Source organism: Rhodnius prolixus, unplaced genomic scaffold (genome assembly GCF_049639745.1).
Source record: "Rhodnius prolixus isolate KJV_2025 unplaced genomic scaffold, Rpr scaffold_1, whole genome shotgun sequence".
Lineage (NCBI taxonomy): Eukaryota > Metazoa > Arthropoda > Insecta > Hemiptera > Reduviidae > Rhodnius > Rhodnius prolixus.
This window is the reverse complement of record NW_027411581.1, coordinates 42,742,344-42,768,478: the sequence shown is the minus strand read 5'-3', so window position 1 is coordinate 42,768,478 and position 26,135 is coordinate 42,742,344. Positions and strand designations below refer to the sequence as shown.

The following is a 26,135-nucleotide window of genomic DNA, read 5'->3' as shown; positions in this document are numbered from 1 at the left end:
TCGTGACATGTGTACTACAGTTAAAGAGATAAGTTGCGAGGAGAGACTAGCTGGATTGAAGGGCTTTGGAAATCCATGTATATTTTACTGCTCATCAATATCTCAACGAATCCACAAACCTGTATAAATGGATTACTTCTTCAAGTGAATTCAACAAAATATCATTAGTAGCTGCTTTGCCATTTTTGGCAGTTAGCTCACATAACTAAAAATAATTCAAATAAATAAAAACCATTTCGCCTTGATGTATTTCTAGGGATTCTAATTTCTAAGGATTTCAAAGTTCTGCAAGAGATGTCACCACATAGGGCAACTTGGCACAATAATCATGTGACATAATTTCTAGCTACTATTTTAAGTAATATATCTTTAAAAATGCCTACTGAAAACGTCATCGTTTAAGAGAACTTCATGTATATTTTTAAAGCGAAATTTTGAATATGAGATAAAAAAAATTATTGTAAATGATGCCTTTATCGGTTCTGAGTCTATTGAAAAGGTTCGCCGAAAGCTTCAAGCTAAATTGAATTTGGTTGCTTAAAGTACTTGAAGCAAAATAATAATTAAACGTTTGTAGATAATACGCAATGATTTTATAATGATAATTTGACGACCAAAAAAAAAAAATCTAAAATAAATAAGAAGCGTATAAAGTCTTATATTTAAGTTTTCCCACTTTTACTACGTAGACATCTTCCCTAAAGAAGCTTCTTTTTTATAAAGGGCATCATCAATGGTAACCGAGAATAGAAAATATAATATAAAGAAATTAGTCTGCAAATAAAAAAATATATTTTTCTATAACCGATAAAACCTACTCATTGTACTAAATAAATTGTAATGTTATGCAGTATTATGTGACAGACGAAGCCATGATTTGTCAGACAGTAAAGAAAAGTCGAACTTAATTAAGAAATTTATTCTGTAGCACCTGCAACGAGTCGCATCGATGTCCCAAAAGCTCCTGGAAAGATCAGACCTTCGGCTTACTGGTCCAACCACTGCAGTAAACAGAAGAAAATATTCTCACATGTAGCTAAGGCTCCAAGCAGAACAAGGTAAACAAAGCCCGAAATATCATTCTATACATGTTAATACAGTCTCTTATGTGGAGACAGAAGTGAGTTTTTGGTTGAGAATCCCTTGTAAGCAATTTCAGCGCTGAACAAGTAATCTTCTGACTTCTTGATACAACACCGGCCTGCACTTTGACACAATTACCTCGATTTTCCTAAAATTTAACCTTTAACAGGACTCTTCAATGCAAAGCATGGTTGATAATTGCATCCATCCTCCAAGAGATAAAACCCAAGAAACAATAACCGGAAGGGTGTATCTTATCCAATGCATTACATTCATTTCAAGTAAATAAGGCACAGAATTAGTCGTAGAAAAAAAAAAATCAGATAATTCTTCTGCTACGCTACGAGGTTAGTAGAACGCCAAATTAAATCAATCCAGTTCTCACTAACTAAGGCAAAATTCGATATTCAATAATGGAGATAGGAAAATAGTATTCACGACTTATAGGGCCAGCATGAATGATACTGTCACACACCTTTTGGATATCAATCCAGGGCTGTACGTTTTCAAAGGTTGAATACCTTATCTATGTTACATCACTAATTAGTTAGTTTTTCGTCGTTACAAGGCTTTTGTAAAATTTATGCATTATATTCAGAACTTTCGCCTGGAAACTGAACATGAAGCAGTCGAGGAAATAAACTGTAACTCCTTCTAAATAATTAAGTAAGGTGCTGAATAATATGCTAAGAAATCACCCAAAACCAAAGGCAAATATATGTTGATAGATAATTGGTGAAAAATATCTATCTGAATACATAATCATACTAGGAGGAATGTCACAGCATAAATTACAGAGTCGATCTACTTTTTTATTTATCATTTGAAACTAAGTGCAAATAAAAAACTTCATTAAATTTCATTTTTTGCGAAATATTAAAAAAAAAATATATTATTTGTTTCTTACTTTGTATTTGTTTTAGATTTTTCTGATATGTACTTCATAAAATGGATATATCATTCTAAAAATATTTAATTAATTTACACCCAAATACTGTAAATAAAGTATTATGAATAAGGGTAGAAATATAAGAATAGAAATTGCTGATATCAAAACCTCAATTATTAATTATATACTAGTAGAGTAACGGCATGCAACCAATTAATCATACCTCTGATAGCTGAATAACCAATTATTTTTAGCTGCAGTAAGTGCAGTTAGCCAATATATTCACAGCAACATAGGTCCAAATAGCTATTATCTTAAAAAATATATAATATATATATCTAGCCGTGTTTTTGTGCAATGTATTTCAAAATAAATAATAAGTTCAAATTTTATATTTCAGTTTTAACATTTTCCATTATCCTTCAAAATGAAAAAAATACTTCGCTCGTTCACACAATAATTCTTATAATTTGCTAAGAAAAAATAAGAACTTTAATTCATCGAAAAATAAATTTCATTATCTTATAACTAAAGAAATGAAGCACGACTGTTGCGTGAATGTAAAATAATTGTGCGAACAACAAACTTTATATGTGTAAGTCTAAGGATAAAATTTAATGAAATTCACCACCATCCACAAAAATGTTATCTTTACTGAAATAGTCCTCCCACCGCAGATTTTTACTTTTCAACAAACAAGATGTAGGACTGTTTTATTACAATTAAAGGCCCAATCACATATTACTCATTGTCTTTTAAGTCAAAAAGGTCAACTTGGAAACGAGAGGGTTTCTCCGCCATACCAAAAGTGGAGCAAAGGAAGGATTAGCTGGTAAATAAGTTTTTACACCGTTTTGAACATTTTATCATTTTCCTGTTTTTATTTTCAAAATAAATAATGTCTTGACTATGAAATAACATTTCGGGTAAATTAAAAATAGTATAAAAGATAAACTTTTTAACAATACGTTATTAACATTTTCATTAAAGAGTATTCACTAGAGCTCACAGAGTCAAGCAAACAGTTATAACTTAACTTTATCACAAATTTTGAAATTACCAATTATTTAAGTATACATTTGTTTTACTGCAAACCATAAAACAAGTTGGATATGAAAACTGAGTAAATGTGTTTAAAACTTAACTAGAGGAATAGTGTTAGGTTAACTCCTCGCATCATTTACCCCGGCAGGGACAATAACTTCCAATCCATCCAATTCTTCAGATAATTCAATTTGACATCCTAGTCTGGAACTAAAGTGAAACTGATATTAAAAACTTCTAAAAATACTCTAGCTTTTATTAAATATCATGAAAAAACCTAAACCAACAGAACATGCTACTTGAGCGAATCAAAATGGTATATAAATATTTTTAAGAATAAATATAATTTTAAACTATTTTATTTTTATTTTAATGCGAAAAAGAAACCCGAATATAATTTCTGTCCTAACAGCAAACAAATTTTTCTCTCTGTGCACTGTACCTAAACTTTTTTAACAGATTTGAAGTTTAACTTCTTTTATCATTACAATTCTTGAACGGTTTTACGTTCCATGAACAGACAAGACATAAGACACACCAACCCTGAAATGTAATAGTATTACTTTCTAAACTAGCCCTGAAGATGACCTAGTCCCTAGGTCGAAAGCTCGGCAAAATAAATTTTAGTCTAGACTGAAACGGCAGTTATTTTTTCAATCCCATTGAAACTATGAATCAGTCACCAAAAAGAATGAACAACAACTATTCATTACATTAAAGTGAAATCAAGAATTACGCAATCCTCAGCAGCGAATACGTTAAGTTTTTCTTACTTCCCAAGTCCTTAACTTCGAACTAACAAAACATTTGTAGATTTATTATATAAAGTTAATAATAATCGGTACTGTCGCTAATGGCCTAAGCAATCGAGTCAAAAAAATAAAATAAATAATAAATGATACAGGAAGATGCTACTTCTCCCAAATAAGAGCAATCGAACGTACGAGAATTGGAGAAATTCTATACAATCGAGTGGGGACCTAGTTTTGTGAGACTGATTTTTTTTTTATTACTATTGAACAAACCAAGCCAATCAATCCTTCTTTAAGCAGCGAGCTATCTAGATTGAAAAGATAAACTCTGATTTGTTTAAATATTTGAACTACTTGATCCCCTTTAAAAATTTCTAGAATCGGGCTTTTTTTGTATTTTTTTTTTTTTTTATACAATGCACGTTCTTGAACTTCATTTATTTGATTCTTCAAGTACTGTATTAAATTGTAGAGAAAGTAACTCATTTCTGACAGGATGAGTCTTGCACCAATGCCTCACTAACTACTGCAGTGACATCATTTTATTTGTAATGACATGTTTTTGCAATATAAGGGATCAATTAAAACAAGCGGATGAACGAAAGAATTCAAAGTAACATTTCTGCCCCCTCCTTTTGGAGAAAAACACTAATGGAAGAAATGCACAATATTCACTAAAGAATTGGTAGCGATATTTTTATACACGGTGAAATGAAAACGTTTTAACCTTTAACAGAAACCATGTCTAAAGATATAACATATTAACTTACGTCTCTGATAGTCCATATGCTAGATCTAACATATCATTTTCTTCTTCAGAAGGCTGGTCTGAAAGGCGGTCATAATCAGCTTTTTTCAATATTACATGACAAGTTGAACACGTTAATGTACCTTCACAAGCGCCTAAAATTGTTGATAAATAATTTATTAATAATATATTATTGAAATATAAATTGAAGGAAAACACGAGATAATTATGTTTTTGTTTAAGATACTTACCGTATCCATCAAAATCTAAATTATTGTTAACTACAACGTCTAAAAGAGTGTCACCTTTTTTACCTTTCCCTTTAACTTTGTTACCATTAGGTAGGACAAAAGTCACTTCATATCTGAAATGCAACAATACATTTTAAAACTTTGCAAAAATAACAATGAAAATTTAACGTTCAAATAATTATCTAAAGTAATATTAAGTCAAAATGAATATTACTAAAGAATTAATAAATGATATAACGCTTTTACTTTGCAAGTAAAACTGAAATAAGCAAAAACAGGTCAGAGAAACTATTAACAATAGCTAAATGAGTTCGCTTTTAGTACTCCGGAATAACAGAACTCAAATACAATTTAATCACTTATTCTTCCAAGTTATAATATAAAAGTTTAGAAATGTATGAAGCAAGATACTTCAGTCGCACTAAAATTTTAGCTGATTTTAACTAATATACAATTAAAATACTTACTCTTTTTTATTTAAAATGGGATTCGCAGTAGCTACATTTCTATATTGAATAATTTTAGGTAACGGTCTTTGTTGTACGTGCAGCCCAATTAATTTAAGACTTGCACGGACACTCCTTACTACAATTGAAGCCATTAGTTTCTCTCTTGTCACTGGCACAATAATAAAGATGAAGTTTTATAGATTTTCAAATTTCCTTTCACTGATCCATACTGTTTTGCATTATTATGAAATTCGAATAAATTTTGAACTCGACTGTTAGATAAGCAGCGTTATAATTAACAATAATCATTCACCGTATCTCCTTCACTGAATAAGGTATTTCACTTATTGCTGACCAACGTACAGGTTAATCCAATGGACCAATTCGCTGATCGTTGATCACTACACAGACACTAGCCCTAATCTCCAGTCATAGTCTGAACGACACTTCCATTACCGTCTCGAAAATAGTAAAGAGATAAAACCTTTTATGAAATCAAATAATTACGATTCGATAAATATACATTGCTAATCGATTTAAAGTCTAAGTAGTTTAATCGATGTTTAATTTATTACTTACTAAAAAAAGAGAAATTCTTGAAGTGAATTAAGCTTTGTTTATTTATCTCTTCACGTTTAAAATTTTTTATAAAGTCATTAAATGTAATATAAAGACATTACATTTGCATGTTGTTTTTTACCAACTTCAAGACCACTGTCGTTATTTTGGCGGGTTTATAGACTAGTACTTGCCTGGAACTATAGCAGATGAGAAACAGGTACTTAATTATTGCTTATGTCTTAAGAATAGTCTACGAATATTACTTTTGTTAATGAGAGACTGCCAAAGTAACTACTTATTAGCAGTCATTTTACGCTAAATTGCTGACTACAAGATTTGAAAATCATATCCCAATCTATGTTCAAGTTGAGTTATCCATTAGGCACTGAGCGCCCTCTTGTGTGGTTGTTATTGCTAATCTTTCTGTTAATTTGTGTTGTTTTAAAAAAGTAGTTTTTATAATGTCAAACACTAAAACTGGTAGTGTAACAACTGGTCAACCTAAACTTTCTGTTCAAGATCTATCTATACTAGTAAGTTGTCATTAATGTTTTTTGCTACACTTGTAGGTGCTAGGTTAATTACACCACGTTTGGTTGTTTACTAGCGTGAACCCAAGTAAATTATGCTTATCCCTTTATTAATGATGTGGATTTATATTTTCTAGAGTTTAAAGACAGCCATATTGAAAGGAAAGTTTGTAGCCTTAAAAAAAAATCCAAAACATTCATTTATATTTCTCGCGGTCAATAAAGATTTTAAGAAGTGTTGGAGTAATTTTATCCTACTAAATTCAGTAATGAATGGATTTAATATAAAATGTATTTTAGTAACTCAGAGTAGTAGGTTTTTGGTTCCTATGTGGATGTCAGGAAGTTGTGTTGGGTTATGTTTCTCTTCAACAAATTCATTTTCACTTATTGGTTATGTAAAAGAAGGTTCAAAGGTTTCTGTTTTCTTCTTTTAAACGCTTCATCTTCTGAGCTTTATAACATTTTTCTTATTGTAAAGGGATTTACCGTCTGAGTAAACAAAAACATTAATACCCTGATCTCCTTTTTCGCATGAAATTGGTCACATGTGTAGGCAGATCAGACAGAGCACTTATTTCAAGATATTTGCAAAAAGATGTCTGCATTCTAAGATTATAAAGAAGTTAACCTTTAACACTTTCAAAATTCCTTCAACCGCAAAGCGATCTTCATTGATGTTTTAACTATGCAGGTCTCATTAACTGTGTGTGCATGAATCTGTAATGTACAGTGTGTCTTCGCCTCTTTATTTCTGTCACTCTTTATATACTTAGCTCGTTGATGTTCAAAAAAAATTATAATATTGAATTTTTGAATTGTATTTTCGCAAAAAAGGAATAGTATATTTAAAATAAGTTACCTAACATTTAAAATTTTTAGTAAGCTATAATATTAGATATGTTCTATGAGTATTTTTAACTAGAGAGTGTGAGATATTTCACTATTTTTCTTGGAAGTAAGTGAGTACCATGCATTTCATGTATGGGCAGACCAGGTAAAGCATATATTTCAAGATATTCTCAAAAAGATAAGTGCATTCTAAGCTTATAGAAAAGTTAGGCCTTTAACACCTTCAAAATTTCTTCAAACGCAAATAAAGTTATTTTACATTCCAAATTACTTATTTGCAAGGTTATCTGTTCACTATTGAACATACTTTTTGGAAATCCTATTAACTGATACCTGCACAACAGGTGTTTTAATATATTTTAACCTGATGAATACCCTGTTTCGCTACGAAATGCATTACTACGAGCCATTCTTACAATTGATGTCTTAAGGCATAAATCGCTTTACTGTATTTAATAAAAAAACTAAACTTGATTTATTAAATTTTCTAAAATTGGACGCTGAAGTACGGTTCAAAATTATAGGGGACTCTCCGTAAGAGTGCTTAATTCCTTTGATCCTACTTCTGTTTTTACAAACTAATAACTTGCGTAAAATACTTTCAATTCTTCCCTCTGTTTATTTGCTTGGGACGTACCCGTAAACATTAATTCCTGGTTTTTCTAACTCGCTGAACGATGATCAGGCTGTATGTCAGGTAAACTTATTCAGTTCATGATTCGCGAACTGGCCACAGAGGAAATACTTTCTTCAGATCGAGCCAGCAACTTTTTAAACTCTGCCTTTATGTCTTGTAGATGGTCATGGCGTAGCATTAATGGAAAACTACAGAAGTTTCTTTCTGAACGATGCCTATGAAAATCGAGACAATTTGATTGGACAGAGACTTCCTCTGAAGCCTGGTTCCATTGCACAGATTCGTAGATTTTTGAGTGCGCAACAGGATGATTGGAGCGCTATCCTCGTGGTAAAGGGAGGTTTGTATTTCTGGTGAGTAATCAGTGATTGTTTCTGGTGCTCTACTGAAACCTCCCTATCGGCTAGTCACTACTAGGAATACCTTAAAAAAAAACAAGATAAAGTTTATTCACCACTGAAAAGAATTGGTAGAGAATTAATGTTTTGCAATAATTTTTGCACCTTCTGCTGATTATAGAGAAGATGAAAGGTACTGTTTAAAGTAATTCCCCCAGAAGTCAAAAAGAAAGTAATGAATAAACATAAAACTTTCTAGCATTAAAGGTACATGATTGGTGCCATGGTTTCCAGCGTTTTTTGGCGGTTTAGCAATATTTAAATCCTTGCCTATAACATAGCTGAAAAAAAATATTCACACAGATGAGCATCGAATAGTCCAAATAGTAAGTTTCTGTGCAACAGCATCATGCCTCGGGACATGTATGTAAGTGAATAGGTTATTTCTTGCATAATGAAAACATCTGTTTTTCTTTCGCGGTTACTCAAAACTTTCAAAAATCCGTTATTACGAGTACCTATGAGGGGAACGAAACGGTGTGTCAGATTTCAAGTTTATCGGTCTTGTGGTTTCGCTAGCTTCACTCAAAACTTTTGATGTAGTTGTTATATTGGGCATCAAGGTCAAGAAGATGTCACCAGTATGAATGCGTTGGCATCTTGAGACCCAATGTTGCTGCATCTGTTCTGCATTCCCAGAAGACGTGGAGTGATATGAATATTTGGTTTGTATATGATCCTACCACGAGTTACATTTGTAGGTAAATTTGTTTTCCGCCAATAATGATAAATAAATTACATGTTTCATTTCCCTTAATTCTTTTTAGTTTTTAAGTTAAAAGTAACTTTTTTTTTTTGTTCTCTCCTAAATTTATTTTAATTTGGTTCCGTAACTCATAAACCTAGTTTTATTACTTCTTTGTAGATTTGGAACTTCTGTTCCTTAAAATGCCAACATATACACATCCAAAATACAACTTCTTTATTTAAAGATAATTTGGTGCATTAAACAATCTTTCCAATTTTTTTATTTTATTTTCGTGAAAAATTATTTCTTAAATATTTTCTCTCGTGGTGGAAGTTTGTCTTTGTGGATACCAAAATGTCAAAATTAAATTTCAAGACAATTTTTGAGATCATCGTATTTAAATAAATGCTGCGGATAATTTGATACAATTTCAATTAAAGGAGATTCTGCAATTGAAAAGGTTTAATTTAAAGATATGGTAGCCATAATAAAAAAAATCGACCACTGGGAGATATAATTTTTCAATGTAAAATAAAAGTAAAAATGGGAACTGGAGTACCCCAAATTATTTATTAAATTAAATAAATTGCGCAGGACAATCGGAATATATAGAGATAAGAAGTTGAGGTTATGCAAATGATACATTGTGAATGAGAGAAGAATTTACTGATAGATATTTTAAATTGATTGAGGTGTGATGTTCAGGTTTTGCAGATGATGCATTGTAAATTAGAGAAAGGTTTAGAGATATTTTCGATTGATTGAGGTATGAAGTTGATGTTATGCAAATGATACATTGTGAATGAGAGAAGGATTTACTGATAGATATTTTAGATTGATTGAGGTGTGATGTTCAGGTTTTGTAGATGATGCATTGTAAATTAGAGAAAGGTTTAGAGATATTTTCGATTGATTGAGGTATGAAGTTGAGGTTTTGCGAATGATACATTGTGAATGAGAGAAGGATTTACTAATAGATATTTTAAATTGATTGAGGTATGATGTTCAGGTTTTGCAGATGATGCATTGTAAATTAGAGAAAGGTTTAGAGATATTTTCGATTGATTGAGGTATGAAGTTGAGGTTTTGCGAATGATACATTGTGAATGAGAGGTGGTTTAGAGATATTTTCGAAACGGGATTACGGAAATGAGAACTACAATGCAATCTAGGGAAGGGGTTTGGTTAGTGTATGAATTCTCACTTGGCCATCCTGATTATATATTTTCGCTTTCTCGGAGTTTCTTACTGTTCCTTGACCGGTAATGATCAGTGTTGTCTTGACTTCCAATGACCAATGCCATTGACTTCAGATGTTGACGCTCTCTAAAATAAAATAAAAAATATTACATAATAATTAAATATGAATATATAGGCTTCGTGACCGTAAATTATTTGACCGATTCGTCGCCAATCTTGAATCCTTAGCATAATAATTAAGTCAATTTAGAGGAGGACTCTTCTATATGTACATTAAGGGGAATATGGGTGGAATTTGATGTAGCCTTCTTATCTCCACTCTTAATGGTTTGATTTGCTTTATTTGTACTTATGAAAATCACAACTTGTTTCCTTTAAATATTTAGTTTTTTTTTTTTTGCAATCTTCTTTTTCTTTTTGCAAATCTTTTTAGCAAGAGATTTTGTTTGAATTGCTTGATTGGATTGGATCTAATCCAGGGAAGAAGTTCAAATCTGTTGGGGTGAGGTAAGGTCGATTGGCTGAAATGAGGAGTGATTCTTAGTCGAAGGAGTAGCCATGTTTTCAGTTTTATCTCTTCATTGAAGGTTTGTAATGCCTTGCTGCACATGATTATGAATAAAATTAACTTTGAACCTCTCTGAAAACATTTTTCTAAGAAACTAAAACGAAATATTGTTTCTAGGGTATGCTTTTTCTGGTGAGGCCCACTAACATTTCATATAATTTGCAAATGGCTCACCATCTCAAAAGATCTAGACAGTGTCGAACTCAGTTCGTTTTGTAGATTTTTATATTCACTATGGTTTCTGGAAGACATAAGTTGCATATAATTTTTTTTTCCCTAACAAACCGCGCAATGTTCGTATTACGTCTATCTTTACGTTGGCGGGAGGATTTCTTTGAATGCGAAGCAACGTCTTCTATACTTTCCATGTTGTATTCCTGCGTTTGCAGTTACAGGGAAATTATATGTACTCAAATCCGTTTAGGTTAATAGATTCTACTTTAAGTTTGACCATATCTAAAAACTTATAAGAAGCTATCTAGCAGCAATTATACTAGACTACTGCACTAGGGGCACTACGGCACTGGCTTTAGTAGCATCATAGCAAATTAAGCGCCAGCCCTTAGTTAATTCTGGAAGGTTCAGGCTCCGTTTACTCGTGTAGCACGTAATTCGAAACGTGTGTTTTTGCAAGCGATATATTTTCATAAGCACCATCTTTAAAAGAAACTTTTAAGCGTATAAAACACCTACATTACTTGATTAAGCTTTGTTCATACCGATTCCAGTTCTCTGACGCGAAATGAGACACTATATCGCCTGCATACCCAACTAAAGACGCTCTTATCTAACATCTCACGTAGCTAGCCGTTTTCTGGTACCAAAGTGGATCCTTGGACTGATCCCGCTAATAAACCTGTGGTCAAAACAATATTTTAGTTCCTTCAGGTAACTGTCGACAATCGGTTGGGGAAACATCGAAATGCGAAGTTGGTACACTAGATTCCTCAGCTATCGTTCAATCTTGCAGATTTAAAGACTTTCAAGTGTGACGTAAAAAACAATTTACCGCAAGTAAATGGTTATGGTCCTCAACGAAGCGACTCACTTCAATTTCCTGATGTATTGCTTCCATCGCTGATCAGTTTCCATTTACGGATCGCAGTTCGCATTCTTTACCTCATTACCCATTGTAATAGCATGCTGTCGTGTCCAGCATTCACAAATACCAATATAACGTCGGCTAGTTTGAGTTTCCCTGCCTCCTGGTAATTAAAATTGGTAAGACTGAACAACTAACTTATGAACCGTGGAAGGAACTTCGTCTGATCCCGGGTTTTTCGGCTCCTCTTTGACAAAACAGCCTTCTCTAGTTCTTCCTGTCTGAAGGCATCAGTAACCGTTGTCTCCTTTGCTAATTTTGCCATCATAGCACCAAGTTATCCCGGTTTTGTAGCCCATTGACCACTCTATTTCGACCGTTTCTTCCAGCTCCCTCCAGTTATGAGCCTTGCTGACGGTTAATAAGTCGCTGAAGTTCTCTCCTTGCCGCTTTATAGTCGGCCATTCTTATATCTGCCGAGTTTAAGAAGTAGTGTTTTTGTAGAAGTAAACAATTAATATTCAAAAGAGAAAGGTTAACAAAACTTGTACCAAATTTGGTGCGATTTGGGCCACTTTTCTTTTATTTTGAAGTACGATATAAGAAAAACTTGGATCCACAATGAATATCATTCATGCATAATAATGTTTTATGTTACTCAGATATATGTACTCATTTTCTTTATTTTCTTAATTTGTTACACTCCTGTTTTTAAGAAAGTTTCTTTGTATATTCATGTACAGATTTGTAGAATTATTTACAGGATACCATTTTTTCAGAAATTACACTAGCGAAAGTGATTAAAAAAAGTTATTTGTAATTAAAAGAACTTCATTTTCCACTCATTCCAAAACGTGATAAATGTTTGAAACGAGAATATTGTAAATCGTTTCCTTGTATCATAATTCATTATTTAAAATATTTTACTTTGCCGCCTGTATATGTATAAATAAAATTGTAACTTTCATTAATACAGGTACGCAACAGATTAGACAAAGTAAAGAAAATTATAACTAAGTTAAGTATAAGGGATTATTGTAGATGAATGTGGTTGAAATTGGCACTATTTTTTATAAAAACCAGCGAGAATGATAAGTGGCCTAACGTATTTGAAATAAATCCGAGATGAATAGATGGATGTATAACCAACGGCCCTTTTTGGCTTTTATGTTACATTTTACAAGCACCAAAAGATTGTAATTTAATATAAAAGGCGTGTTACTTTGGCTTGATGAGAACATTGATCTTTTTAGTTATTTGCGAGAAAATTTAATAACATAAACTTTGATAAGAGAAAGTCATGTCAATGTTTACATCAGTTTTGTTTATTTAATGAAAATTTTGTTTTATTTGTCGCTACACGATTTTGTGTTTTTGGGTCTTTGTGTTTATTTAGAATTTTTTAATTCATAACAAAAGGATGTTGTAATATGAGAATGTATTATGATCTTAAATCAAAACGTCGCACATTTATTACAATATTTGTAAAAGTAAAGGAAGATTCTCAAACAATCTATAAAGCAAGTCTAAAATTTATTTATTATCTTTTGATTTTAGATGAGATTATCATTTAAAATTTTTAACATTTCTCTTTTAAATTAATCTATTCTAATCTTAATGAGCAGACCTCCCGCTTACTCAAGATACAATGTTATCGGCATCTGCGAAACACCCTGAATTATAATATATTTCAGTTCAGTTCCTCTAGATTTAGCCATTTGTTTTTTTGAAGCTGTTTCGATCGTATAGCAAAGGCTTTTTTGAACTACTAAAGAAGTTAATTCTTGATTGTATTGTATTGATTCTAAACGGCAGACAAAAGAGTATTAAGCCTTTAAATTAATGTCTAGAAGTTGAATAAGTAAGTACCAACTAGGAAGTGAAACGGTAATTATTATTTACACTCTTGCCATCAATCCCCACTTATTATTTTTTCTTATTCCCTTCCTAATTGTTCTCAAACTTACCGATGTTTAGTACATTTCTGTAGTTAGCAGAGATCGATGTGTTAACGAATAGTTACTCTTGTATTTAATAAATAATGGAACAGGTTGTATTGATGTTTCAGATACTTAACTCCAGTGTCATTAAAGTTTTCGCTCTACATAAGTAGTTTCAGTTCCGTTTGAATACTTTGCTATTTTCTTTTATTTATTTCTGACGTTTTATTTCGTCTTATTTTTTCCCTGTGTAATTTTTTTGTCTAATTGTTATCTGTCTGTAAGGCCTAGTGGTCGTCATATACGAATCCATCTAATCGAACACAAATCTTTAGGCTAGGTATAATATCTAGAGGTATGTATATCTTTTTTGAGTTTGGAATTTATGTATGCGTAAATGTTTTATTGAAAATTATGTGCACATATGTATGTGTATATATTGTGTGTGTATGAGATATATACATCTTTTTTCATTTACTTAAACATAAAACCAGCATGCCAATTTGTTTCTGGAACGACACAAGTAATATTTCAGAACACTTCAGTTGTATAACAGTTGTTTGCCTAGAAGAAGGTTATGTGCTCTTGTTATAGCATAAGTAGTAAAAAGCTAGGTCATTATTTTTTTTTTTGATGATACAGCGAAGTTTTGATCTAAGACTAATTTCAAACAATTCTAATTTTAAATAATGTTTATTTTCAATTATCATGTAATTTATTATTTATTTATTTCGTAAAATTTTAAAGTACTTCAATTAGGTCGTAGATCAGTAAGTGTGCAGACAGTCCAGCTTATACTATTAAGAAGGGAGGGTTAAATGTTTCTAATATTCCGAGTTCGAAGAAAATTTCTCTAATGGAATGACCCTTTTAGTCTGTTGAAGAGGGTCTGTATACAAATCTACAATGAATTCTATGTATGAAAGGAGCTAATTTCGATGCTTTGTTCGCGCACTGCATAAAGCTTTGGAGAAGATTTAAGAGAAATTGGCACGAGATATAAAGCTATACAGATCATAGGATCATCCATAACTTGAAGGGACGGGTGGACCAACGTGTAAAACTAAGTTTTTGACCACTCTAGAAGTAGAGAGCCACTTTTGAAAAAGTATTTCTTCTGGTAATTTTCTGATTTAAGCAAAGCTTGTAATATCAGAAAATGAGGCCTGCACAAAATCCAAGAAATAAGTACTACTGCTGCCTACTTACGCCTCGGTAAGTAAACAAGCTTACACAAGGAACAGCGTATAACCAAGGCAACAAAACAAAGGCCACATGAAACTTAAGTTATTTTTCCCTGTCTTAGTTTAAACCTCGGATAACTGGGCTCTTAATAAAGAGATAAGCAACAGCTGTTGTATTTGAAAGAAAATTATTATGCAGTATACATGGTTCTATATGCTAGACTTTGAACCAATTGTTTCTTTCATCGTCGTAATCCACACTCATAGCATGCTCTTTTGGCTACGTACTTTGTCTCTTTGAATTATTTTGTATTAGGGTAGCAATTTGGTTACTTTCCGTTGGTAGCCCCTAAAATTACAATTTTCTTTTCACAGTTCTAAGGAAAGTGAACAGAGAACATTATAAGTGCGACAACACTCTTTTTTTTCCGCTAACTTGTTGCTTTTCGATAACTCTTGAAGGAGTGAAAAATGAGTATAAGCAGTTTTAATCATTTTAGTCAATTTTTTTGTTTTTAATTAAAGTTTTAAAGGGAAATATATGACATCTAATAATTAGAGAAATTTAACATAGTTGAATTTATATCTGGAGCAGAACGGCAACAATAAGCATGTAGGAAAGGGATTAGCTATGCGGTTGGCGTATTGGATTCCCAGGTGGAGATCCCAGGTTTGAATCCAGCTGCTGGCCCTTAATTTTTTCTTCCTAGTGGAGCTTCTTAAAGCTCACTGCCCGGATGCCGGCAGTGCGCTGAAAAAAGCTCCGAGCGCCAATAACCTCAGATGTGGACACGCTTTAAGTCATTTAAAAAAAAGTAAATAAATAAATAATAATAATAATAAGCATGTAGGCTGACAATGATGTGAATCGAATATGATCGATTTTCGATATTTCCAAGATTTTCTAAATGTTTTGTAGATTTCGTTATCATTTATTCCTCACCCATGACTAATTCTTGGATACTACATCGCCAAATTAGAAAATTCGTGAGGTATCGACTACACCGTCTTTAGACCTTTTAAATTTTAGAGCTGCAATTGTCTGTAAATTTGATAGGTGCCTCATAAAAGAAGTGAGGTGATAAAAAACAACCCTGAATAATAAAAATACTTCTCTTACGAAAATACATCGAAGCAGCCTTCAGCTTATTAAGAATTAATATATACCAGATGCAAATAAAAATTCAATAAGTTCTCTATCGTCCACCAATCATCTTTTACAATTTTTTTTAGCTTTGAACTTTCAACTTTTAAGAGCCTCTTGTAAGTTTTTTTTAAAAAAATAAACGTTTTTTATTTCTATGGTTTTTCGGTCTGATGCATAGTATTACCTAATGATGCAGTTATTGGATATGGCAGAATGGTTGTAGCCTATAGCGGTTTCATATCTAAAAATATGTAAAATTATACTTCAAAAGATGATTCCTTTTTTTTACTAGTTTTGCTTCGAAGTATGTACGTATGTATTGAAGTATGAGAGTTTGTACAAAAATTTTCGGGAACAAAACAACAAATTCATGCAATGAAGAGCTATCAAAGGAACGCGTCACGTGGATGCAAGTAATAAAGCGTAGATTGGCCTATTAAGAAACCAGGCTTAACCCAAAGAAGGTCCTCTGCAAATCAAGTGCAAGACCACAAAAAATTTGATAGACCACACAAAGATAAAAGGTTAGGTAGTCCGTTACGCGAAGCACATTGCGAATATGCTATGTGGAGGCGGGTGTCGAAGTACACAAACGATTTACAAAAGTATGGAGGCTAAGATCTAAAATACTCGTTGCTGCGGGATTTTTTTATGAGTCAGTTGATAAATAGTCTTATAGGTGGCGGGATTTGCATTATTGAGAACTCCATCATCAAAGGCAGTAAAAAACCGATTGTTCTCAAGGATTATTTGTAAATTTAGTTCTACTAATTATATTCCATAACATTTTTGGCTTAGGATTAAAATTAAGGATATTTAGTTTTGAGATTATTTACCTTTAGTAAATTATTGTCTTAAAAATAAGCAAAACAATTTGTTTACTTAAAAGGATTTGAGAAAGGAGTGGTAAGGTTAAATCTAAACGTTATGAATTTGAATGTTGTGACAGATGGTAGCACAATCGCGGCGTGTTAGGTTAGTGTGTTGCGTGGAATAGGTTTAGTGGGCAAACTCCATTGTCATTAAAGCGAGTTGTAACATGTTCCATTTATTCATGTAATGTTACGGAATGGTAATTTGATTATAAATTATTTTTTTTGTTTTAGGACGTTACTAAACTAACTCCTTTGTCACCTGAAGTTATCAGCCGTCAAGCCACCATTAATATTGGTTAGTAACGCTTAACATGTTATCAGTTATTTTGTGCTTCTAGGTAAGCGTAGGTTACTTTTTTAATCTTGGATATCAGGGGAGGTTGTATTTTCAAGCATTTAGAATTAACATTAAGAGTAAATTTGTTTTTATTTTAATTCAATACAAAAGAGGACGTATTGAAATTCTTTTTTAATTTAATGCTTACTTGTACTTCATTTAGAACGTTTTTGAATTTGTCTTATCTAATACACAAGATAATTTCATATTTGCATAATGCAAAGTTTTTAGCCATTAGCTGATGTGAATTGGTTAGCCAATGGCGTTGGTTTATGAGAAGTTCAGACAGTAGAATTTACTGCAAATTTAGTTTATAAGTATTTTCTTTGAACTTATATGCGTTCATAGGCGCAGATTCCTATAATTTTTATTTGAAATATTCTCCTAATAATTTTTTAAAACTTCTATAATTTTGGATATTAAACAAAGAGGGACTCAGTACTGATACTTGCGGCAAACCCTGCTTAACTTGCCGAAATCAGGATTCACAGTTTTAGTATTTCTATTAAATCTTTGAGCTAAGGAAGATGCTATTGTTGTGTAGCCTATTCGCAAATTGAAAAGTTCTGCGAGCAGTTTTTTCCTTCAGACATGGTCAAATACATTTTTAAAGTTAACGAAGACCGCTAGCGTGTACTGTTTTTTGTGAAACCCATCTTTTACTTCTTGCGCAAAACGCACAACTTGTTCCATCGTGCTTCGATGACTTCGAAAACCAGCCTGGTTCTGGGACATGAGATTATATTTTTCGAGAATATCATAAGTCTCTTCAAGACCATTCTTTCGAAGACTTTAGCAAATGAACTGGTTATTCAAATTAGTCAGCAGCTTTCTTTTGCTAGTTTACCCTTCTTTAATAGGGACACGATCTATGCTTTTCTCCAAGCAGAAGTGTAATATTTGTTCTAGACTAAATTTAAAAATCTTAGCATGGTTTTCTTTGCTCTTGGCTCCATCCTTACAAGGAAGTCGGGAAATATTCCGTCTGGCGCTGGACTTTTACCTTTCTTTGTCTCCATTAAAGCAATATTAAGTTCTTCTATATTGAACTGATCCTCTAAAAGCTCTATCTCATCTTGTTTGAAACAGGTTAAACGCTTGGCAGAGTCCGGTCTAGGATTTTCTCTCCTGGCTTTAAAGTTGCTAGATTTCGAGAAATGCTTACTAAATCCGTCCGCTAACTTTTTTGGGCAGGTTATTTCCTTAATATCAAAAACAATGGGTTGATTCTTCTTTTTGGTACCCTTTTCTAGGCTAGAAACAAACCAATAAGCACTATCTTTTTGAATGTCAAGGTTCCGAAGGAAGGTCCAACCGTCTCGTGCTTCGACTGGATGATACATCTTTTTAGTCTGGCCCTCTTATCTTTCTGGATCACAATATCATCTCTTCGATAGGATCTCTCCGCTTGTTCCTCGCTGCCTCCTGCTCATTTTAGAGTCTTTCTAAATTTTTCGCTCTAAAAAGGAGAGATACTTAAAATGTCAGCACCTATGGGTAAAATATCCACAAATTATGATGCCACGCTTGCCGGAATATCAGTAGCTCTTGATAAAGTGAAGCAGGGTCGGCCTTGGTGCCGTTTTGTGGTCTTTGTTGACTCGCGGCGATTCTAGTGTAGCTGGAGTGGGCTATGCAGAGTCGGCAGTCAGTACGAAATGCAGAGCAGCGATTGAAGCTGCCAATGAAAATAATAAGATTATAGCGTTCCAATGGATTCCAGGGCAGTATGGGCTGCTTGGAAACGAGAAGGCGGATGAATTAGCAAAGAGAGGTGCACAAATGGATCAACCTGAGCAACCATGCATGTGCATGCTTTTAAAAGGGTAACTGCTACATGTTTCCATTCAGAAGTAAAGTGCATGCCAAAAGCAAAAGCGGATAGAAAAGGGTGGCAAATATTGGTTGAACTAGTTAACGACCTAACCTGACAAGAAAGGGCGGAGTGGCCTGCTTCTGAATGCTCTCGAGTCATGATTATTTGCAGGTCCACCTATATCGCATTGGATTAGCTGTGGACCCAACCTGTACTCTCTACGGAAGAGTAGATATGACCTACGAACATCTTGATAAAATTTTGTTAATTCGGACGATATCTTCAGGCGAAGATCAATTGTGTACTGGGAAGCCGACGTCGTAGTCAGCAAAACTGTCGTGACTAAGGGTGGCCTAGATAAACAAGAATAAATAAATAAATGGATTTTGATTTTTCCTCTGAAACGTAATTATATTTTTATGAAAACTACAAGTTTCACTTATTTGTCCCCGTTTTATGCAGTCAATGCTAGTAGGCGTAGCGAACCTTAATGCATTTAAGGGGTAGTGTTGAACCGCAAAGTAAAACTTTCTTGGCCTATCAAAGCAAAGATTGCGCCTTTTTAATACAAATACGCAATTATTTTTACAATACATCTTTCTAAACTCTTTGCACTTACTACTGAACAGTTTTTTTTTTATCCCTGTGGCGTGTTGTGGTGGAATCAGTTCCTCCACAGATTTTTTTGTTTGTTTTTTTAAGGCGCGTCATCTGACTGTGTTCATTGGCACCAGGAGCTGTTTTTAGTACACTGCCAGCCTCCGGATAAAGGCTGTTTCTAACACGTTTTCTTGCGAGTGGAAACTGTCTGTTCTATCAGTAATTTCACCCTAATAAATACCGTGCTGTCACTTTTAGTGCCGGATTTGATCTATTTCTAGGAAATAAGATACAATAATGAGATAAGATGGTGACATTTATGCCTACACAAAGTGCCCTTAACTCAGAAAATTGATGCTGGAGGGCAACGCTCTGCCAAAGGAGCAAATGTGCACCAGTAAGGGACGCACGTCCGCTCAGGGCTCATTAGATCGGTCTTTTGCTCTTTACCCATTTTGACAATTACAGAAGGAGTTACGCAGGTTGATTTCCAGCAGATGATGAGACCTGCATCCCAGAGCATCATGAATGGAACAATATAATTATTATTCAAATTTTCTAGTGCAATGAGAGGTGCTAAAGGGGTAATAAAAGCCCTTTTCTTCAAATCTTCCTGCCACACATTCTAGTACTTTTCTTGTGTTTGTCTTCAAGCTAAGGAACTTTCTCATTATGCGTTCCGTGCCCAACATCACAGCTTGCCATATTGAAGTAGCCAAGGTGATCTACCAGATAGTTTAAACCGGTGCTGATGAGGTGGAAAATCCTTATTACAAGTGCAAGCCTGCGGGAGCAGGTTTTATTATTATGTTATTTGCAGTTGATTGCTGAATTCTTAGGTCTATTTTCATAAAAAAAAATTGATGTAATATCATATTGTTTATTTGATTATGTATTTTTGCCATAGGTACCATTGGCCACGTAGCTCACGGAAAATCAACTGTAGTGAAGGCGGTGTCTGGAGTACAAACTGTTCGATTTAAAAACGAACTTGAAAGAAATATCACTATTAAATTAGGTAATTAAATTACTATGAAACCTATTTAGTTAAGACTAGTACTTTAAAATCGTATAAAATCTAATAACAATAGAAACAATAAGCTGAAGTAGGGGGTCTTCGCAATTTTCCGTTGCAGTACGAAAGAGCTGAGATATCCGGAGAAAAACCTTGTTTCATCAAAAAAATGGCACCTACAAAGAATGCGGCTAATGAGAGCCTAAATAGTGCAAAAGGAAGGAAGAGGAAGCATTCTAGTACCAAAGTTGATAACATTGATGAAGAGCGTTATGAAGTAGAGCAAATTGTATCGCATAAAATAAGCAAAGGGAGAGTGTCAAGGTATTTAGTAAAGTGGAAGGATTATTCAAGCGAAACAAACACATGGGAACCCATAACTAATCTTAGAGATTGTTTAGAAAGTGTTGCAGATTATTTCCATAACCTATTATATCCTAATATGGATAAAAATCATTATAAAAGTAAAAAGATAGCACTTCGAAAATTTTTATCTGAAGATATTGAATTTGATTTGGCCAATTTTGCTAGAATATATTTCACTGATGAGGGTCATACTATTCCTCCAGTGAATGAGGAAGACTTAGAAAACTTACTAACATGTTTAGCACAAATTCCACCGATTGGTCATGATCCTAAACTGATTAATGAATTGAAAAATTCTCTTATTTTTAAAGAATTACTTCGTAGAAGAACAGAGCAATTAAATCAGCTTAAACAGTGGGAAATGGACATCCAAGCAACATGCACTGATGCAGCAACAATAAAAATTGTGAATAGTGTTGATTTGGAAGGTCCCCCACTTCATTTTTTCTACATCAACTCTTACATCCCTGGGCCCGATGTTGTTATACCACTTGAACCTCCTTTGGGATGTGAGTGTATAACGTGTCCTAAAAAAAAATGTTGCATCTCTCAGTTTGGCAAAACTACATATCATGAAGGACTTTTAAAAGTGCCAAGGGGTACACCGATTTATGAGTGCAATAAAAGTTGTAGATGTGGATTAGATTGTCCAAATCGAGTGCTACAACGAGGAAGGACAGTACCAGTTGCTATATTCCGTACTAAGAATGGTTGTGGATGGGGTCTGCGTTCAATGAGCACAATTAAGAAAGGTCAGTTTGTTGTTGAATATGTGGGCGAGGTTATAACCAACAGAGAAGCTGAGCGCAGGGGACAAAATTATGATAAGCAAGGTTGTACTTATTTATTTGACCTTGATTTCAACGAAAAAGATGGTTTCCCTTATTCAGTGGATGCTGCTGTATATGGAAATGTTTCACATTTTATTAATCACTCCTGCCAACCAAATTTGGAAGTATTCGCCGTTTGGGTGGATTGTTTAGATCCAAACATACCTAGACTTGGCCTTTTTGCTTCAAAACATATAAAAGAAAATGAAGAACTTACTTTTGATTATCTCTGTCAGCCTACCAAAAATATTCATAGCATAAATGAAAATTTCAAGATGAAAAAAGAAGAAAACTTTTGCAAATGTGGTGCACCAAATTGTAGAAAATATTTATTTTTTTAGAAAATTCTTTCTCTAATTGCGAATTATAAAAATGTAAAACCCGATTGATCATTTTTCTTTTCTTTCAATTTTCATGCAAGGCTTTCTGAAATTATTAAATATCCCACACCAAACAATTTTGTACATATCTAAAACAAAATTTGCTAACCGACACAACCAACTTGTTTGAAATTAAGAAAAAATAAGAGAAATATTTTTCAGTATGCTCTAATAAGTATTACTTATTGGCTTTAATGTTTGCATTTCCGTATACTTCAGCACTCCTGTAACTAAAAATCGACGTACTCGTGCAGTTTGTGGTCTTAGCAACGATAGTGTTAGTAGCATATTGTACACAATTTTCATTGTAAATTCGGCTTATTAAGGACATGATTTTTTTTTTAAATTTAAGTATCTTGAACAATGGGCATAAGACAAACTGTAACATATTTTATTATTTCACTTAATGGAAGTATGTGTCGATAAAAAAATGTATGAAATGTATTAAATCATTTTTCAAAATGGATTTAATACTGTTCGAAATCCAAAACATAAAAAAATTAAATATTCCCATTAATATTGTAAATACTTAAGTAAAAATTATCTTAATAATTAAAATTAAATTTGTCTTAAAAATACTGTAAATACATGTTTAGTTTTAAAGAAAAAATTATATTATTTTCATTAATTTTAAATGTAATTGCTTTAAATGAAAATATTTGTAATACTTGTTATTACAATTGGGGTATTTATTTCTGTAATATTATAAGGATACATACAAAATTATATTTTTTTCAGTATTACTATTAAAAATATTAGCATTAAAAATGTGTACTATGCTACTTTTACCTTTTATTTTTATTTTATTTAAAAAAAGATTCATGAAAGAGACTTGCACTTGTTAGATAAGTAGAAGTTATTTATTTTTATGCTCGAATTTCTTTCTGCAGGACTTGTAATTTGTCGTCACGACTATGGCTCGTTGAACCTATAAATATCTTTATCGGTAGAAAGGTGTGATCCTTTTTTTTTTTTTTTTTCTTATGCGCATTACTCCCAGCATTAATAATTGAAATAAAATCTTTCAGTGAAAGAAATTTACATTATGATACTGTTGGAAATTGCCAAGTAATACTTACTTAAAGTTTCCTGAAGTATTTCTCGTTTCATCGTAGGTGTCCTTGCAGATGGTCTTTTATTGGTAGATTAATCAGTGTTTTGGAATGAAGGGAGGCAGGCCAATTGAACCTTTTACAGAGATTTTTCTCAGTGAAGTGTGAGTTGTTTATGTTGTATAAGTGAACATGTTTAATCATTGTTAGAATTTTCTAAGGAATGTGAACCTGTTTCTTTTTTTTGTATTGTTATTAACCAGGAAAATCCAAAGAAAGTATGTTTTTTTTTTGTTTTTAGCCTTAGGATATCAGTTATAATTCCAGGTTAAATTAAGAAGTATCTCGCAAGCCGCTGGCTATCGCGTTTGGAAAATAATGGATAGCAGTTCGGTTCGCTGATGTATCTCCTTCCTGTATGTAGCTATCAAGTGTCTGCGTCTAACCAAGTTGGCGTCTGATGATGACTTAATTAGAGATTATTTCACAATGACCAAATAAATAAATAGCATCTCAATGAGGTTCGCTTTACGATCCATGATGCGTAGATGGCGGCGATTGGCGAACACTTTAAATTTCGAGCTAAGGAAAGTAGTAGCGCATTAAATGACGACTAGTGACAACCGCATGCTCTTATATTGGCTCCTGATTTTTGTCATCAACTGCAAACGACTCTTGGTTTAGGGTGAGGCCCTGTAACGATCAGAAGAACGCAGCACAATTATATTCAGATTCCAAAAGCAGCCAGTCAAACAGAAAGGCGAGTCGCAAGCCAGCATCTCGTTTGGAAAATAATGGAGAGCAGTTTGGTTCACTGATGTAACTCGTTCCTAAATGTAGCTATCAAGTGATTTTAACCTATTTCGGGGTGGATGTGGAGAGAGATTTCTTTTCCTAATATCCTGTATGAGTGCGCCTTCCCACATGCATCAGTAATATATAACCAAGCTTGGCAGCTTAAAGATACAATGAAGTTCCTCTATGAATTAGCGTGCAAGATATCGAGAATCTACAGAAATCATAATATGCTATATTGTGAAAGATTTCGTTCGTCGCTTCCTACCGTAGCAGCTGCCGGCTGTTGTGCTTTACAAGAGATCGCAAATCTGGTTGCTTATTTGCTCCATATCAAGGAAAAATTGAGACAAGTAAGACCAGAACGGTTCGTGCTATTAACAAGGTAACAATCTTTAATGAATTTTAATTCACAGCTCAAACACGTGAGGTTTTGGGGTGTATTTACTTTAAATCCATTTGATAATGAACTTTCAATTTACATAAGAATTAAAATATCTCTTTTTTGTTTATTTTAAAGTAAAGTAAACAACTTTTACAGTTTCAAATATTTTTTTAGGATAAGTAATTTGCTTGAGATTTTTTCGATCTAAGTTTAGCACTGGACATCTTTCACAACTTTCTTTTTTCGTCACTCAATCTTTACTTAACGCATGGCGCCCAAATGGCCAATTGGGACATTGGATAATACATATATGTCTATTATTTCGTGGAAGGAAGCTCTTCGCTTCCATGCAGCCACTATTTCAATAATTTCCAAACTTTTTAAAATTTTTTGGATGTCGTCCGTGTTTGTTGGTCAAAAACATACCGTATATTTTTATGAATTTTAGTTTTTGATGTTTCAGCTATCATTGACCGTGGGATAAACATTGTCCGGTCATTCGGTGTTGGTAAAAAAAAAAAAAGAATAACGCTCAGCGGACCTCCACCCAAGCTAGTGAAGAAAGTATTTCTAAGATAGAGTCGTTATATTTCGTCAAACAAGGGAAAACTAATTTGTTTATCTGAACATCGAAAAAAATCTTTTAAAGACTTAACTCAAAAATCTGTTTAAATTAAAAGTAAGGAAGCCCTTATGGATATTTAATAGTTGAAACATCTTCAACTTGGGGTGGTTGATGGTCTTTAACTTTAAGAAGGGGGGTGGAATTTGCCGTTTTGATTTATGTTATTTATGTTTGATTTATGAAAAAAATTCATTACACTATATACGAGTATACCGTTATATACAATGTTTACAACGAAGCGCAGCTAGATAAAATATGTTAATTTTATATCGTTTGCTTAATATTAAAAATGTGAGTGGTATCATTGACGATATGAATTATCGTAGTGGTCTCAGTTTAAGTTAATAAATTCTGCTAGTCACAAGGCAAGCAGAAAAAATGGAAAAAGCTAAAATGCAATAGTTAGAGAAGGTTTTTTTTATTGCTAAAGGACCAGAGATTAATTCGGCCTGGTCATATTCTGTAAATGTGAAGAGGGAAGCAGACCTTCTCCAAAAAATAAATTAAGCATTTCATTTCTGGATTTTTAAGGGAATGAATTTATTTCTTAGAGAAAGATGTATATAAAGTAATCATTGGCTTAAATGTTGAAATCTTGTATAGTGAGACAAAGCTTAATGTCAACAAATACGCTGAGACGCCAAACTTATACTTAGCAGTTTTCTTGGTCTGCTGCTAGGAGCAGCACTGAACCGAACCAATGATTTTTTTTGCCTGAATTATTATTAGTTAATTAATTATTAATTATTAATTTTGTTAGAATTTTTGGGATCCTAGATTTTACCGGGAGTTGATATCTTGCATGAACCTTTCTAGAACATTTGGAAGCTTTTTTGAACTTTTTTTTGGCAGCCTCGGGGTTATAAGATATGGAGCGGTACTGTACTAAAGAGGAAGCTCAAATGATTTGTCGAAGGTATTTAATCTGTTTTTTTATTTGGGAAGTCTTGGATAGGGCTTGTTCTTTGGCTGGTCATTTGCACAGTAGAGGAAAAGAGGCTTACGTTTTGTACAAGTTCACCAAATGATGCTGGAGCTTGTGAAATTGTGTTTTTGTGTTTGATCTAGTAGCCCCCATGCGGAGGCTATTTGTGAT

At 33.1% G+C, this 26,135-nt stretch overlaps 2 protein-coding genes across 3 annotated transcripts in view; one reads left to right on the top strand and one right to left on the bottom strand.

Annotated features, from left to right (window-relative positions):
- Positions 1 to 2,824: 2,824 nt before the first annotated feature.
- Fdx2 (Adrenodoxin-like protein 2, mitochondrial Ferredoxin 2) lies at positions 2,825 to 5,685 on the bottom strand. Its single transcript, XM_074139785.1, has 4 exons — positions 5,235 to 5,685; positions 4,768 to 4,880; positions 4,539 to 4,671; positions 2,825 to 3,226 (listed from the first exon to the last, which is right to left on the bottom strand). Exons 1-4 carry the CDS (start codon positions 5,366 to 5,368, stop codon positions 3,136 to 3,138), a joined length of 471 nt encoding a protein of 156 aa, XP_073995886.1. The 5' UTR covers positions 5,369 to 5,685; the 3' UTR covers positions 2,825 to 3,135.
- A 457-nt stretch (positions 5,686 to 6,142) lies between these two features.
- The window catches only part of LOC141460101 (eukaryotic translation initiation factor 2 subunit 3, X-linked-like), a 39,245-nt gene continuing 19,252 nt past the window's right edge, over positions 6,143 to 26,135 (top strand). The window contains exons 1-3 of one of the 2 annotated variants that reach the window (XM_074139771.1): positions 6,143 to 6,310; positions 17,070 to 17,133; positions 20,499 to 20,609. In XM_074139771.1, the coding sequence (XP_073995872.1) occupies positions 6,239 to 6,310; positions 17,070 to 17,133; positions 20,499 to 20,609 (247 nt within the window). In that variant the 5' untranslated portion in view covers positions 6,143 to 6,238. Of the gene's footprint in view, positions 6,311 to 17,069; positions 17,134 to 20,498; positions 20,610 to 20,727; positions 22,402 to 26,135 lie in introns of those variants that run through there. The other variant, XM_074139776.1, reaches the window with a different exon arrangement.

Coding starts and splice junctions, on each gene's coding strand:
- Fdx2 (XM_074139785.1), bottom strand. CDS start 5,368: ATGGCTTCAATTGTAGTAAGGAGTGTCCGTGCAAGTCTTAAATTAATT. Junction 4,881..5,234: donor CCCATTTTAAATAAAAAAGA/GTAAGTATTTTA, acceptor GTTGCATTTCAG/ATATGAAGTGACTTTTGTCC. Junction 3,227..4,538: donor GCATATGGACTATCAGAGAC/GTAAGTTAATAT, acceptor GTTTCACTTTAG/TTCCAGACTAGGATGTCAAA.